This window comes from Giraffa tippelskirchi, chromosome 11 (assembly GCF_054371585.1).
Source record: "Giraffa tippelskirchi isolate mGirTip1 chromosome 11, T2T-mGirTip1v1.2.pri, whole genome shotgun sequence".
In the NCBI taxonomy this organism is placed as follows: Eukaryota; Metazoa; Chordata; class Mammalia; order Artiodactyla; family Giraffidae; genus Giraffa; species Giraffa tippelskirchi.
In genome coordinates this window covers 9,795,321-9,811,818 of record NC_137285.1, presented here as the reverse complement: position 1 = coordinate 9,811,818, position 16,498 = coordinate 9,795,321, and the positions used below count along the sequence as shown (strand labels likewise).

At 42.5% G+C, this 16,498-nt stretch overlaps 1 protein-coding gene across 2 annotated transcripts in view; it reads left to right on the top strand.

Annotated features, from left to right (window-relative positions):
* The first annotated feature begins 1,436 nt into the window (after positions 1-1,436).
* Positions 1,437-16,498, top strand: part of RNF10 (ring finger protein 10) — a 34,554-nt gene continuing 19,492 nt past the window's right edge. For both annotated transcript variants that reach the window (XM_081546195.1, XM_081546194.1), the window contains exons 1-2: positions 1,437-2,051; positions 12,693-12,889. In XM_081546195.1, the coding sequence (XP_081402321.1) occupies positions 1,895-2,051; positions 12,693-12,889 (354 nt within the window). In that variant the 5' untranslated portion in view covers positions 1,437-1,894. The remainder of the gene's footprint in view (positions 2,052-12,692; positions 12,890-16,498) is intronic.

Below are 16,498 nucleotides of genomic sequence, written 5' to 3'. Positions count from 1 at the left end.
TTTACTCCTCCTCACTTTTTGTACTTCTCTCCTTCAGGCCTCTCTTCTGGTCAGCATTTTGTGTTAACTTTATTATAGTCCTTATCACATTCTCCCATTAATGTATTTTGGAATTCTTTGTTCTCAGCACAGTGCCTGGCATATAAGAGGTTTCTAACTAGCTAAGGTTAACCTTATTTACTGTAATAAGAATTATTTATCTTTTTCACAGTGTTTTTCTGTGATCCTTTGAATCTCAAACTGCTATGGTTGGAAGGAATCATTTATAATGTTTCAAAGTATGTGTGGTTGTCATATGATTTCTAAAATACATATATAATTTTCTAAGTCTCAATGTCCTTATCTGTAAAAGGGAGAACTGCTTATCTTACAAGTAGTTGAGAACATCACTTATTAGCTCTGTGATCCCATTTCCTCGTCTTTAAGTTTGAGTTATTGTGAGGAAAGATGTGATACTTCATATAAATTGCACAGAGCAGTGTCTGCTAATAATAAGCACTCAATGATAACTATTAGGGGTTCCCTGATGGCTCAGATGGTAAAGTGTCTGCCTGCAGTGAGGGAGACCCGGGTTCAATCCCTGGGTTAGGAAGATCCCCTGGAGAAGGAAATGGCAACCCAATCCAGTACCCTTGCCTGGAAAATCCCATGGACGGAGGAGCCTGGTAGGCTGCAGTCCATGGAGTCCCAAAGAGTTGGATAACTATTATTATTAACAACAAAATGAAATGTTAACAATGATTTATATTAATAAGTGACAACGATAAAATGAAGTAATTGTATGAGGAAGTGATATTAAATGTAAAGTATTGTCATTATTGTCACTATTATCATTATTATTAGGGGACTGAATAAGAGCCATAAATAAATTGATATTAATATTAGAATAAGAACTACAAAATAATGAGTCAGTAAAGGAATTCCACAGGTAGTCCGATGTTTGGTTGCATTATTATAAGGACTGATGCTGAAGCTGAAGCTCCAATACTTTGACCACCTGATGCAAAGAACTGGCTCATTAGAAAAGACCCTGATGTTGGGAAAGATTGAAGGCAGGAGAAGGGGACGACAGAGGATGAGATGGTTGGATGGCATCACTGACTGGATGGACATGAGTTTGAGCAAGCTCCGGGAGTTGGTGATGGACAGGAAAGCCTGGCGTGCTACAGTCCATGGGGTCATAAAGAGTCGGACACGACTGAGCGACTGAACTGAACTGATCAGTAGTTTCTATTGTTATTACGTGCATTAGTGTAATATGACTAAAACCTGGACTGCAAGTCCAATCACTCTGTAAGCTCTCTCACACATTGAGGAAGAAGGGAAAAAAAAAAAAAGAATCCCTAGACCCGGATGTAGACAGAAAACTACATCTCCCAGCATGCTTCACGCTCACACCTCCAGTATATATATAGTCCATCCGGGTTCTTCGAGATGCTGTTTGGCGACTCGTCGCCATTCCCGGAGCAGCTCGGCCTCGGTCCAGAGGCGACTGTCGGTCGCTGTGTCGGAGACACCTGTCCCCGACACCAAGAAAGCCAGCCCTCTCCGCTGCCCCGCGGCGGGAGAGCGTGTCCGGCCGGCCGGCGGGGCTCGCGCACCCTCCCTCCTCGCCTCCCCTTCCCCCGCAGCCTCCGCCCCGCCAGGCCCGGCCCGGACCTCCGAGCCCCGGCCTCCTCCTCCTTCTTGGTCACCGCCGCCGTCGGGCTCAACAGCCCCTCCCGCCGCTTCTCCTTCCAGTTTGAGAAGCCGAGAAAGGAAACAGGGAAAAATGTCGCCATGAAGGCCGAGAACCGCTGCCGCCGCCGACCCCCGCCGGCCCCGAACGCCATGAGCCTGGGTCCCCGCCGCGCCCGCTCCGCTCCTACCGCCGCCGCCGCCAAGGCCCCCGTTGATGCCGCAGAGCTCTCCCAGCGCCGCCGCCACCGCCTCCGACATGGACAAGAACAGCGGCTCCAGCAGCTCCTCCGCCTCTTCGGGCAGCAGCAAAGGGCAACAGCCGCCTCGCTCCGCCTCGGCGGGGCCGGCCGGCGAGTCTAAACCCAAGAGCGGTAAGGGCGGGTTCCCACGGCTGTGGGCGAGGTGGGGGGGGGGGCGGCGACGGCCCCTAATGCTGGGGTGGGGGTGCGGAATCCTTGCTCGGATGTCTGCTGGGTCACCCAGGGACAGGCTCCGCATTCTACTATTCTGATTTCTTTTCCATGGCTTCCATTACTTCCAGTTAACGCTTAATGAGAACTGCCTGGTTTACATAAATGCTTGCATTAAAGTTGGAAACACCTCGAGGAAGTAGGTGCTGTTCTTATTCCCATTTTGCGTATGAGTAAGCTGAGGTTCAGAAAAGGTCAGGTCACCCACCTAGTCTGTGCAGCCAGGCCCGAAGACCGGTTTGTCTGACGCATCAGTGTACAGCTCCTAAAACCACCAAGTTGATCTACCCTTTAATGTTGAGTTAGCATTGGATAGTATTCAAGTATAAACAGAGGAGGCTGGCCTAAATATTTGTTAAACTCACATTTTCATGTTAAATAACTTGACCCCAGATCCGCTCTGACGAAGAGGACTCATCTTAGAATGGCTTTGTTTAGTGTGGAGTAGGAGTTAAGAGCACAGGCTCTGGATTCAGTCTTTTTAGGTTTAGACTTCGAGTGAATGTCTCAGTTTTCTTACCTGTAAGTTGGAGATGGTGAGAAAATAAATTAGCAAACAAATGAACTAACTGATGGCTCAGGAGAGTACCTGACACCTGTTATGCACAAAATATACATGGACACCTGTTAAGCTAGAGTTGTCCTTTTATGGGAAAGATTTTGTCATTTCTGTAACCATGTCTCTCAATACTGAATTTCGACCATCATGATGGTTATAGCTACCGTTTATTGAGGGCTTACCATGTGCCAAGTGCTGGACTAGGCTTTTACTTGTTTTTTTCCAATACTCCAGTCACTAACCTGTCCAGCAGGGTGGAATTGTTCACATCTAAAGAAGGAAAAAGGTGAGAGGCCAGGAGTTGGCAGAGTCTGGAGTTGAATATTCTTTGCCTTACTTCAAAGGCAGAGACACTTGTCTCTGCTCTTTTGTATTTCTGATTATATTAGCAGTAATAGGAAAATGTTTTCCGTGGGAACAGGGGGGATGTATGGCAGAGAGGGGAACATTCGGAGTCCTGAAATGTGGAACTCCAGTTGTTTAAAGCGTAAAAAGATTAAGAAAACTACCGAGCTAACTTAGAAACCACATAAACAGCCATAGTGCTGATTTTGGTTCAGAGTTAATCCACTTGATAAAGCAAACTTGTTTACCTGGTATGTTGAGGGTTTCTAGAGCTTGCTTTTGGAACTCAGGTGGAAACGAGTTGTCTTGATAAGAAATGAATGCTTTTAATATCTTAAGCAGAGATTAGTGTAGACTCTCAGGCCACGTCAGGCAGTATTATGGAGACTACTTTTGGAATTTTGCACATGTGTAGGTTTATCTCAGATCCCCTAGATCTAGAGATTTGCCAGTCCTCTTGGCTCATGTTGGAACTGCTTTAGAGTGAGTGGTCTGCCTATTTTTCAGTGTAGTTGATAAATTACTTTTGCATTCTGTTCCTAGATGTTAAAGATTCTGGTTCTCTAGCTATCTGAATTCTCAACTGATTTTTCTGGGGGCTCCTGTTTAAGCGACTAACATACAGTCATGAGTCAGTTGCAATAAATGCCTGAAGTTGTTTTACTGTTCAGTGAGGCGTCAGGTGAAAGTTTGCCAGAACCTAGACAAAGTAAATTGGAGAAGGAAATGTCAACCCCCTCCAGTACCCTTGCCTGGAAAATCCCATGGACAGAGGAGCCTGGTAGGCTACAGTCCATGGGGTCGCAAAGAGTCAGACAGGACTGAGCAACTTCACTTTCAGACAAAACAGCAACAAAAAACTGAGGCACGTAAAGCGTTTCCCTCTTGTGATCTCTGACTTTGTGACGATGTTGACTAGTGGAACTGTCGTTAACCAATAGGATGATAACAATTCTCTTGTGGTTTGACCAAAGCAGGTATTTGTCAGACTGGTACAGAGTAAATATAAGTTGTTGAGTTCATTCTGACTGAAGTGAATTTTTTTTTTTTTTAACAAATACATGAAGGGACTTCCTGACTGTCGAGTGGTTAAGACACTGCTTCCATTGCAGGGGCGCTGATAATCCGTGGTCTGGGAACTAAGATCCTGCATGCCATGTGGCACGGCCAAAAACCAAAAACTGCCCCCCCCAAAAAAACCAAAACACAAAACACTCTATAAAATACTCTTAAAACACTATTCAGTTTATTAATTGAAAGCTTCTGAGGAAGGAAGTAGAAACTCGGTTCAAGGAGTTTTTCGCTGGGTTTTATGCAATACACAGGTGTCCCCCTGTAGCATTAGTTTTTGTTTAGCGTGTTTGTAAGAGAGCTTGAATGTTTGCCATTGCTGTTGCCTACTTTTCTGACAACTGTTATTTATTAATATATTCCTTTAGCAAAAAGGAAGGATAGGTCTGTAGCAAAATAGAATTCTTCATAGCATATTCTGCCTTAACAACATTACAGCTAAGACCAGTGCAGATACCACAGCAGATACCACTCAGCACTTCTTATTCAGTGACTTCTCCTTCTAGGTGGCCACTCTTAACCAAACACTAGATTCAAATTCGGCATAATTCTGTAAAAGGATTTCTGTAGGAAAAAAGCTGACTCAACACTTGATGTACTTGATTCAGCTGGAAATTGTTGAAAGGACCTCTTGAGTTTACGAGTACTAAGTTGAAGGAAAAACAGGAAAAGTAAGGTGAAAAGACATAACTTGTCTTTCTGTCACCAAAATAAGCTCTTCAATTTTTAACTATTTAATTGCCTTTTCCGCTCCCCTTTCCCTGCTTCCCATGAGAAAAAAACCTTTGGTTTCTAGCCATGCATGTTATAAATGGTTATTTGCTTCCTAGTTACATGATTAATATACTTGAAGTTTTGTTACTGCGATTGGCTTAAGTTTGTCCTTCATGCACACAGGAAATAAGTCAATTTGGCTACTAGGATTTACTTGATCTTTCTGGCCAGATTGGCATACCAGTTTCTTTGCTTTGATTAATTGCTTCAAACATTCACATAATACTTCTTTTCTTGGCTCTCTTCCTATGGTTTTGTTCCAGTAGAGTTAAGATGTAGTTCTAAGAATGTTCAACAGTGAATATCCCAGGAATGTAGCCCAGAGGAGAGAGGTGGGTTAGAGTTTGGGGAAAGTTGTTTAAAAAGAGCAAAGAAAGCAAAAAGAGGCAAGAGAGAGACCTGGCTGTTTATAGGCAAACAATGGACCCTGGCCCAGAACCAGGTTCTTGCTCCATCTTCCTGGGTGGGGGATGGTACTGCCATGGAGGTGAAAGGAAGGTCAGGTATTATGAAGCAGTTATTTTGAGGTTGGCGATATAAAGCATTGTCCTGACCCTTTTCCTCTTATTCTGGTACCAGAAGCCAGGTTGCTGGTGGTAATCTACCTTAAAGAAAGCCTCTGAGCTGTAAATGGACCTGGAGGTTAGATAGATTTGAAAATTGATGTGACTTGAAACCTTCAATAAGCACCATTTAGTGAAGTTACAAGAGTTTCCAAGCTGGTTGGCTTGAGTCCTTAGTTCTGTGGCTTTGGGGGAGTCTAATAGTTGCTCTTGACAGGAATTTTAGATTTACTAACAATAGGCTTTCAAAAAAAAAAAAGTAGACTTTCAAATGACAGTAGCAACTGTGTGCCAGCCACCATTGTAGGCTTTTTACAGAAATTTTCCCTTACTCCTTGAGACCCTATGAGGAGGGAGGAGAGAGGATTAACCCTATCTTGACTGCCGAAAACCAGAGCTTAGTTAGAGTGATTGTCCAAGTAAATTCCTAGGAAGTCCCAGGCAATATTCCTGAATATACTTTGTATAAATTCACTCAGCAAGCATGTAATTTACTGGCATATGCATATTCCTGATATCTGCCCCGCCCCCTTCCTTTCATTCAGAATGACTAATTTCAGCTGGAGTCAGTTTGTTATCAATTGATCCTGTAGTAAACCATATGCTGCCCCTCCGGAGGTGCTTGTCAACCACCCTGGATGATGGATAAGCAATTTGCTTGTGGCTACAGTATGAATCAGCAGCAGAAACTTCCTGGCTGGTATTCTGACCTCTAGGTCGTGCCACCTGTTAAAACATCAACTAGAAATATTGATGATGCCAATTTTTTTCACTAAAAAATTTATGGGCTGTGATTTGGTGATGAGGAAGAGACTGAGATATGCTTCCTTTTACCTGAAGAGACCTTTCTTGGAGGGAAATGTGAACAGCTGAGACACACTGGATTTTCAAGTCTCTTGTTGACTCTGGGATCCTGAGTGCTGAATTTGAGCCATTTAACTAATGGTCCGGTCTGGAATGTGTCTCGACAGTAGTTTTTGGCAGTTCTCAGCTCTGGGTGTGCATTAGACTCTCCTAAGGACTTTTTTTTTTTTAAGTAAGGATGTGTGGGAATGTTCTCTAGCAAATTCTTTCTGATTCTTTCCGTCTAGGTTGGGCCCTGACATCCATAGTTTTAAAAGCAGCAGCAGCAGGTGATTTCTCTTATGCAGCCAGGACTGAGAACAACCACTTTGAAATCTAAAACTTTCAGCAGAGAATATGTTTGTCCTAGGAGCTTTAGTTTGACTGTTTTGTCTGTTTTCCAAAATCTAAAGCAGATCACCTCATTGCTGTCTCCTATCAGAGAAGCGGGGGCAAGTTCAACCCCCAAGTTATTCACATGTCGATTCCGGCAAGTTGCCTATAGGACACTTCAAAAACAACACTTGTGAGTTTTATCTCTGGGGCCCAGGCCTGACTGTTCCTTCAATCTTGAGCTGCCCGTTGCCTGGGTCTAGAGATAGGAGCCAGCCTCTCACTTGAGATGTCTGACTTCATTGTTGTTGTTCAGTCACTCAGTCGTGTCTGACTTTGCGACCCCATGGACTGCAGCACTCCAGGCTTCCCTGTCTGTCTGACATCATACCTGTAGGTAAATATAAGATGAAAGAGTTGGTTTTAGCAACTAAAATCGTGACTCCTTATGTGGTCAGTTGTTGAAATGTTTTAGGAGTGAGCAGTTTTCACTGTGAGAGAGCAATTCTGTAAGCATTATGAAACTGTTTCCTTGCCAGTGTGGTAACAAGTGAAGAAATGAAAACAGCCCTTCTTCAGAGTGCCAGCTTGCTTTCTTGAGCCCTTGCAGTGTAGAACCTGACTTGACCTAAAACTGCACAGTCTAAATCTGTTAAGTTTTGAAAACAACAGGGTCAAATGCCAGGTCATCTGAAATAGCCTTGGATAGTAAGGTTTGGGGAACATACGTTTTCTGTATATGCCTGTCCTCTTCATAAAAACTCACTTATTTTCATGGTAAAGTTAGCTGGAGTTCTGTATCCCTCTGAATTCTCTGTTTATTTGAAATGTTACTATGAACTAATTCCATGGGTTGAGAGCAAGGCAAAATTTGTATGAGATTTGAAGCCTCACTTTCTAGTTGTTACTACTGATGGCCATGTTTGACAGTAACTGTTGCTAACGGAAATAGTAGGTAAAAGTCTAGTTCTTAAATTCTAATTTAAGATTAAACTTGGGTCACTTTCCGTGACTGGGATTAAAAGGTGACGGACAGGAGTGAACCCTAGCCTGGCAGTGTTTCTTGGACCATCTGTTCTCTGTTTATAGTGCTGCCATCTCCCAGGACTGATGGCTTACCTCTCATTTATTTTCTGTGTTGCTGGCAAACTGAGGGTGAGGTGCTTGCTTTCAAAATTTGGACTCTGGTTTATCAGCTACCATTTCCTTTTCTCTGAAGATATGCTTCACCTTGGATTTATTTAGTCTGCTGTAAAGAAGCTGGTCATTTTGCTAGAAATAATTTCTTCTAGGTACTTACAGTTACTAAATTATCCAAATCATTAGTATACAGAACAGTGAAACTGTTCATTTAAGTCAGAATCTTAGAGGGTGAGGCCTCGGCATGAGAATCCCTTAAAAGCTCATCTCGGAGACTCCTGTCACCTGTCAGGGTTGAGAACCATTGTATTAGGGCCAGAGTGAACAGTTTTGTTCCCCAAAGGTTACTGTCATCAACAGCCTGCTGTGTTGTCTCTGTAGACATGTTTCTATTCATTGTACGTTTTAACATAAACAGGATTAAACTATGGGGGGGCGAGGATTTGTAGTTTCTGAGGCTCATGCTGGAGTCTTCTTGATGTTGAAATTAACCACCTCCTTCAAGTTTGAGGGTAAGCCTAGTGGATTTCATTAATTGTCCCTCCAACTTCTGTTTTCTGTTTCTGTTAAATTAAAAAAAAAATTTATTGAAGTATAGATGACCTAAAATGTTTCAGGCACACAGCAAGGTGGTTCAGTTATACAAACACACATATGTTACTTTTTAAAATTATTTTCCATCATGGGTTATTACAAGATATTGACTGTAGTTCCCCATGCTATATAGTAACCTTTGTTTCATGTCTATTTTTTAATTAGTAATCTATAACATTCTATTCATGCTAAGTCAAGTGGAATCAAAATGTCATAACTTTTTTAGTTAGGCAAAAATTGGTAAGTTTTCTGAAGTATATATACTATACATGTTTATATATGTATATACAAAAGCTTTTCTACTACACTTGATAAAGGCTTGAGAAAGAACATCAAAAAAAAGAAATTGGAGAACATAAACTAAATGAAATGGGAGCACTGAATATGAAATAGAAAAGTGAAACAGATAAAAGTAAAACTTCATTATATAGTCCAGTTTAAACATGACTGCTCATTAGAAACATATCTGGAGCTCTGGAGGGAAAAAGCAATACCTGAGTGTGTGTATTTTTCAAAAATTTCAAGATAATTCTGAATCAGTTTTCACAATCAATAGCTAGAGAAAAAATAAAAGATAATTACAGTTGCAAGCCATAATGAGAACATGATTAACTTAACAATATAGTTACCTACACCTTGGAGGGGGTCAAGCAGAGTGATGTGGTAAGTGGAGGTGCGTACATGCACGTGTTGTCCTCCACCCAGCCGGTCTGCATCTTTTGGTTGGTGCATTTAGTCCATTTACATTTGAGGTATTTATCAATATGTATGATCCTATTACTGTTAATTGTTTGGGGTTTATTTTCTGTAGGTCTTTTCCTTCTTTTGTGTTTCCTGCCTAGAGAAGTTCCTTTAGCATCTGTTGTAAAACTGGTTTGGTGGTGCTGAATTCTCTTAACCTTTGCTTGTCTGGAAAGCTTTTGATTTCTCCATCAAATCTGAAGGAGAGTCTTGCTGGGTGGAGTCTTCTTGGTTGTAGGTTCTTCCCTTTCGTCACTTTAAATGTATCCCACCATTGTCTTCTGGTTTGTCGAGTTTCTGTTGAGAAATCAGCTGATAGCCTGATGGGAGTTCCCTTGTATGTTATTTGTAGTTTTTCCCTTGTTGCTTTTAGTATTTTATCTCTGTCTTTAATTTTTGTCAGTTTGATTACTGTGTGTCTCTGTGTGTCCCTCCTTGGGTTTATACTGCCTGGGACTCTCTGTACTTCCTGGACTTGGCTGACTATTTCCTTTCCCATGTTCGGGAAGTTTTCAGCTCTTATCTCTTCAGATATTTTCTCAGATCCTTTCTCTCTCTCTTCTCTTTCTGGGACCCCTATAATGTGAATGTTGGTGCGTTTAATGTTGCCCCAGAGGTCTCTTAGGCTGTCTTCTTTTCTTTTCATTCTTTTTTCTATATTCTGTTCTGTGGCAGTGATTTTCACCATTCTATCCTCCAAGTCATTTATCCATTCTTCTGCCTCAGTTATTCTGCTGTTGATTCCTTGTAGTGTATAATTCATCTCTTTGATCTTTAGTTTGATCTTTAGTTCTTCTACGTCTTTGGTAAACATTTCTTGCATCTTAATCTTTGCCTCTATTCTTTTCCTGAGATCCTGGATCATCTTTACTCTCATTATTCTCAACTCCTTTTCTGGAAGGTTGCCTGTCTCCACTTCATTTTTCTGGGTTTTTCTGGGGTTTTGTCTTGTCCCTTCTTCTGGGACGTAACTTTCTGCTTTTTTATCGTGGTTAACTTTCTGTAATATGGTTTTTGTTTTAGCTCCTGTGAGATGGTGCTTCTTGCTCTTCTGTCTGCCCTCTGATGGATGAGGCTAAGAGGCTTGTGTAAGCTTCCTGATGGGAGGGACTGGTGATGGGAAAAACTGGGTCTTGCTCTGGTGGGTAGGGCCTTGCTCGGTAAAGCTTTAATTATCTGTTGATTGTGGGGTTGCACTCCTTCCCTCGTAGTTGTTTGGCCTGAGGCAACCCAGCCCTGGGGTCAGCAGGCTCTATGGTAGGGTTAATGGCAAACTCCAAGAAGGTTTACGCCAGGGGGGACCTTCCAGTGCCCCCGTCCCTGTGGTGAGCCCCTGCCAACCCACGCTCCACAGGAGGCCCTTCAACACTAGCAGGTAGTTTTGGTTCAGTCTCCTGTGGGGACTCCTCTCCTCTGGGTCTTGGTGCATGCAAAATTTTGTTTCTGCCCTCTGAGACTGGAGTCTCTGTTTCCCACAGTCATGTGGGAGTCCTATAATCAAATGCCGCTGACCCGCAAGGTCAGATTTCCTGGGGATTCCCAGTATCTTTGCCAGATCCCCAAACTGGGAAGCCTGACTTGGGGTTCAGAATCTTCACAGCAGTGTGAGAACTTCTTTGTTATTATTGTTCTCCAGTCTGTGGGTCACCCACCCATAGGTAGGTATGGGATTTGAGTTATCGTGATTGTGCCCCTCCTACCATCTCACTGTGGCTTCTACTTTGTCTTTGGACATGGGGTATCTTTTTGGTGGATTCCAGCATCCTCCTGTTGATGGTTGTTCAACAGCTAATTGCAGTTTTGGTGCTCTTGCCAGAGGAGATAAATGCATGTCCTTCTGCTCCATCGTCTTGAACCAGAAGTCCTGTTTTTGCTTTTAAAGCCATTGAACTAGTGTACAGAATTGATTTGGTCAGATCTCTATGTTGAAATAAGGCAAACTGGAGTGAATAGTGAAGGAACAAGAAAAAATTAGTCTTTTTTTTTTTTTTTTTTTTGTCCAAAGACTAATCTGGGTTCCTTCCACTGTTATCCACCTTTATTTACTTGGTGTGGTTCTCAGGTTTTATTTTGCGCCCCCCCCTTTAAGCTGGTAAATTTTAGCACATGTTAACTGTGTCTGGTCAGTGTTCTTTGTTCAATTTGGGACGAAATAATCTATGCAGTTCAGCTCCCCAGTAGAAAAAAATGGGGCAAAAAATACAAACGAATTCTTTACACAAAATACAAATGGTTAATAGAAAAAATGTTTGCTGCTAGTCTTCAGAAATTCATGTTTAAAACAAACTATTTTGACCTTTCAATTTAGCAAAGTTTATCCAACTCAGTATTATAAATAGTGTAGTAAGATATTCTCTTTTGTAGTGTTGTTAGAATATAAATAAACTGGTATGGCGATTCTAGAAAGCAACTTGAGGATTTTGTAAAAGGCTTTATGATCATACTTGATCTGCTAATTCTACTTTGAGACTTTGACAATCATGCACACAGGTCTGTGTATGAAGAGGCTCCCAATGCTGTTGATGGCATCGTGGTAAAAGAATCCGCTTGCCGTGCAGGAGATGCCAGAGACATGGGTTCGATCCCTGGGTCAGGAAGATCCCTTGGAGAAGGAAATGGCAACCTACTCCAGTATTCTTGCCTAGAAAATTCCATGGACAGAGGAGCCTGGCAGGCTACAGTCCATGGGGTCACAAAGGGTTGCAGTGAAAAGCTACGACGCAAATTGGTTATGTTACACTGTAAGGATACAGTAGGTACAACGTGGCCGTTAATCTTGCTTTTGAAGCCTAGGGCTGCATGAAATAGCTCATGGATTAATAAGTGGAAGACAGTATATCTTATATGCCTATCACTTTGTGGAAGTGTGTGATGAGTGTATAAAATGGAGAATAAAAGGAAATTAAACACTATAGTTTGGTATTCTGTGGGCAATGGCAAATTTTTTCTTTCTGAATTCCAAAATTGAGCATATGTTCTGATAACTGGAGAAAAAAAAGCAGGAAGCAGTTTTTAAAAGGATATAACTCAGGCTGATATACTGTTAGAGCCCTTCGTTTTGTGAATTTAGTAGCCCCTCAGTTTGACCTCTAAAACATGATGTAATTATTGTTTTGTTTTTGTGCCTCTTGAATATATATGTGCTGCAGTATAGGATCTAGCTGTGCTGCAGTAATTTAAGAAGAATGTCTTTTTTCCTGCCTCCAGATAAAGTACTTTCCCTGATATAGACAGACTGTTCCTTTTCTATCACTGTGTCTGAATGGACTTTTGCAAGAGCAGTGGTTAAGTTCTATTATAAAGAAAGACATTGTGAACTGAGTCTACCTGGTTTGATCTGTAGTGTGTCCCTTCTGAGGGAGGGACCCTTTAGGCTTCATTAAAATAAAAAAGGAAATCCACCTTACTGTGTAATGTCTTGCCCAAAGCACTAATGGTCTGGGCCAACCCAGATTTCTTGGAGGTCGTGGAAGGGACCATTTCCCCTTGTTTAAACACAATTTTGTTGGGAGGTGGAGGGTAATTGGCCAAGTATGTGTATCATTTCTTAACTAATTTTTGCACATTTCTTGCTTTCAGATGGAAAGAACTCAAGTGGATCCAAGCGTTATAATCGCAAACGTGAACCTTCCTACCCCAAAAATGAAAATTTTATCAACCAGTCCCGTCGCTCCAATTCACAGAAAAGCAAAACTTTTAATAAGATGCCTCCTCAAAGGGGCGGCGGCAGCAGCAAACTCTTTAGCTCTTCTTTTAATGGTGGAAGACGAGATGAGGTATGGAATTTTAGAATGTCCTTCTAAAGCATGAGAAGCATGAGGTCTGACTCCCCCACCCCCAGTTTATTAGTGGTTGGAGAAGATGTGGAGCAAGAGGTCCCCACTTTTCAAACTGAGTAGTTGAAGAGCCAGAGGAGCAGTCTTGAGTAGTTGAGGGTTAACTCGGTTTGGAACTTTGCCTCCTTTCTTCTCTTAAAGATTATTAAAATTTCCTTGGAGGAAGAAGACATTATAATCATGGATTGTGAGACATTGTAGCAAATTTGTTGTTGTTCAGTGCCCCAGTGGTGTCTGACTCTGTGACCGCATGGACTTTAGCACGCCAGGCTTCCCTGTCCTTCACCATCTCCTGGAGTTTGCCCAAGTTCATGTTCATTGCATCGGTGATGCCATCCAGCCATCTCATCCTCTGATGCCCTCTGTAGCAAATTTAGGGTACCTTAATTTGTATCATCCTTTTATTACTGCTCTTGATTTGTAGGTACCCCTTGGAATATTTAGGTAATAAAATGGCATTATTTAATGACATTAATTTGCCATATGAAGTGAAGTGAAAGTGTTAGTCGCTCAGTTGCGGTCAGCTCTTTGCAACCTCATGGACTAAAGCCCACCAGGCTCCTCTGTCCATGGAATTCTCCAGGCAGGAATGCTGGAGTGGGTAGCCATTCCCTTCTTCAGAGGATCTTCCATGAGTCTCCTGCATTGCAGGTGGTTTCTTTACCATCTGAGCCATGTATGGTACCCAGCAGTCCCAGGTACTCTGATTTTCGGAGTTCCTTAGATATCTTCTGAAAGTGCATGAAGACTTACGTACAAGGGAGTTCACTGACACGTTGTAATTGCATGATTAGGAAACAGCCTAACTGCTCTCAAAGTTAAATATATTATTGGTTAAATATATCATCCTGCTGTTCTATACTGTGTTCCATACATAACATTCCATACTGTGTAACCAGTATAGAATAAGATTTAATGGATGCACTCATGGAAGAATTCATTCATTTACCGGAAATTTATTCCTCACTTACTGTGCACTAAATACCATTTAGAGCTTGAAATACAACATTGGGTTGAGTTTATATTTTAGTTTGGGGAGACAAATTGTTTTGTAATAAATATAATGGTAAGTGCTTATTAAATTGAAAAACAGTAGACTGAGAGGAAGAGGGATAGAGAGTAATAAAGACAAGTTTTAGGAGGTGGGTGAGGAGAGCTGCCCTGAGAAGGTAAAAGGCTCTCTGAGGATTCTGAGTCCTGAAGGAAGTAAGGAGCACACAGTACAGTTTTGAGGAAGGCTTTGTTAGGCAGAGCGAATTTACAAGTACACAGGACCAGAGATGGTAGTGTTTTTGCTGTGTTCAAGGTCAAGCAGATAGGCTACCATGGATGGACAAGTGGAAATGAAGCCAGAATGAGAGAGAGGGGTCAGATCACATGGACCCTCAAAGGACTTTGGCTTTTGTTCAGAGAGATAGGAAGCTATTGGGGGCTTCAGAAGAGAAGTAAGGTAACCTGCCCTGGAGTTTAAAGGGGAGAGTGGGAACAGGGAGGCTGGTTAGGAGCTTACTAAGGTATCCCTGGTTCGAGTGATTGAAACAGAGTGATAGTGATTAGAGATGCGCAGACTCGGGGAGATATTTGCAGAAAGAGCCAGCAGAATTTTTGAATAGACTAGATGTGGGGCCTGAGCGGAGAAATAGTGACTAATGTTTTTGATAGGGGCCCGATTCAGGTACCATGTGCTGAAATGGGGGCAATTTCAAGAGGTACAAGGTTTTGGGCTGGGGAGGAGAGGGGATTTTGAGATAAAGAACTTCATTTAGAAGTGTTGCCTGTTGGATCTCTAAGTATAGCTAGGCTCTTAATAACTGAGTGTAGAGTTCAAGAAGACCTTGGCTAGAGAGCTGTCCAGGTACACTTGGTGTTTGCAATTGTGCAACTAAGTGGGATCACGAAGAAGTGAGTGTTGCAAAAAGGGAGTGGATTCAAGGACTGAGCTGGAGTCAGGGTGATGAGGAACCCGCAAAAAAAAGGAGAAAGAACTGAAACCGTTTGGAGAAAGTGATCAGTTTTGTCCTGTGCTTCCAGGCTGGGTAAGATTGAGTTGGACTCAATCTTCTATTAGACTATTAGATTTGGAAATATGAAAGTGGATTAGGCTGTTGGCCTTGTGCTGCTTTGGTGGAGTGGGCGAGGACAAAAACCTCATTGGCATAGATTTAGAGAGAATGGGAAGAAGAAAGAGCAAGTTTAGGTAATTACATTCTAGTGGTTTTGCTCTTGTAAGCGACCACCTCTTGTAGAGTTAAGGCAGTGGCTTGAGGGGATTGTGAGTTCAAAAGAGATTTTAAGGTTCAAGAAATTGCAGCATACCTCTGCTCATGGAATTGTTCTGGTGAGAGGGAAAAGATGATGGAGAGAAAACGGAGAGAATTGCTGGAAGTGACCTTGAGTTCTTGAGGAATTGGCTTAGGAGCTTCCCCAGTTCATCCACAGTAATAGAGGAAGGCAGGCGACTGGAAGAAAGGTGTGGGAGTTCTCTGATTGTTCTTACTGTCTCAGAGACATATCAAAGAGGAGCTGAGAGAGAAGGTTTGGAAACCTGAGGACTCGAGAAGTTGTCTGGGGGACAGAGGGGAAATCAGCAGAGCACAGAAGTGTAATCGGATTGTAGTGTGACTGCTGGGCAGCACAAAAGTCTGCTTTACTGATGCTGGTTGGCACAGTATGGTTGGCATGGCATGGCTTCAGCCGTGTTTACTTGCTCTGATGCTGGTGTGGATTAATCAGGGGAAAGTTTTGCCAGATGAGTACAGTCACCAAAGAGAATGGGGCAATGGACCATAAAATCAGAGCCAAGGAAAGAAAATTTGGGGAGAAGGGGATTGGATCACTGGTTTGGAGATCCCAGTGGAGGTGAAATTGTCAGAATCAGAACTAACAGAAACAAGCTGAGAAAGGAGGGAGATTCTGGTAGAGGGCTCAAAGCTGAGATGGTGGAAGAGGTGGAATTGTTACCACCACGGTCTGTACTGCAGAGCAGCATCCATTTGAGATGCTAAGCCATTGGGGGAGGGGAGGGTGGGAGGCTCAAGAGGGAGGGGTTAGATGTACACTTACGGCTGATTCATGTTGTTGTACGGGAGAAACCAACACAACATTTTAAAACAACCTCCAATGCAAAAAAAGAAATGAAAGGCTAAATAAGCCACATATGTAACAAAATTTTCTAGTTGCCACAGTAAAACGGTAAAAACAGTGAAATTAATGTTAATATAGTTAATCCCCTATAGCTAAAATGCTGTTTCACAATGTGGTGTACTGGCCACATATCAAGTGCTCAGTAGTCAGCATGCCTGGATAGCAGTGGCTGCTTTATTGGACCGTGCAACTCTAGGTGGTGTGCTCATGGGCGTGGGTAGCAGAGGTGGGGTAGAGGGTAAGCTGATCAGAGGAGAAGATGTCAAGGAACTGAGAGGTGACAGGTTGGAAGTTATAATCAGGAATTATGATGGGCAGTGTCAGAGACAGTGGGCCAGTTAGAGTAAAAAGATCAAGGTAGAGGTTGAGAATGTGGAGGGTTTTGTTGAGTGAACACAAGCTCTT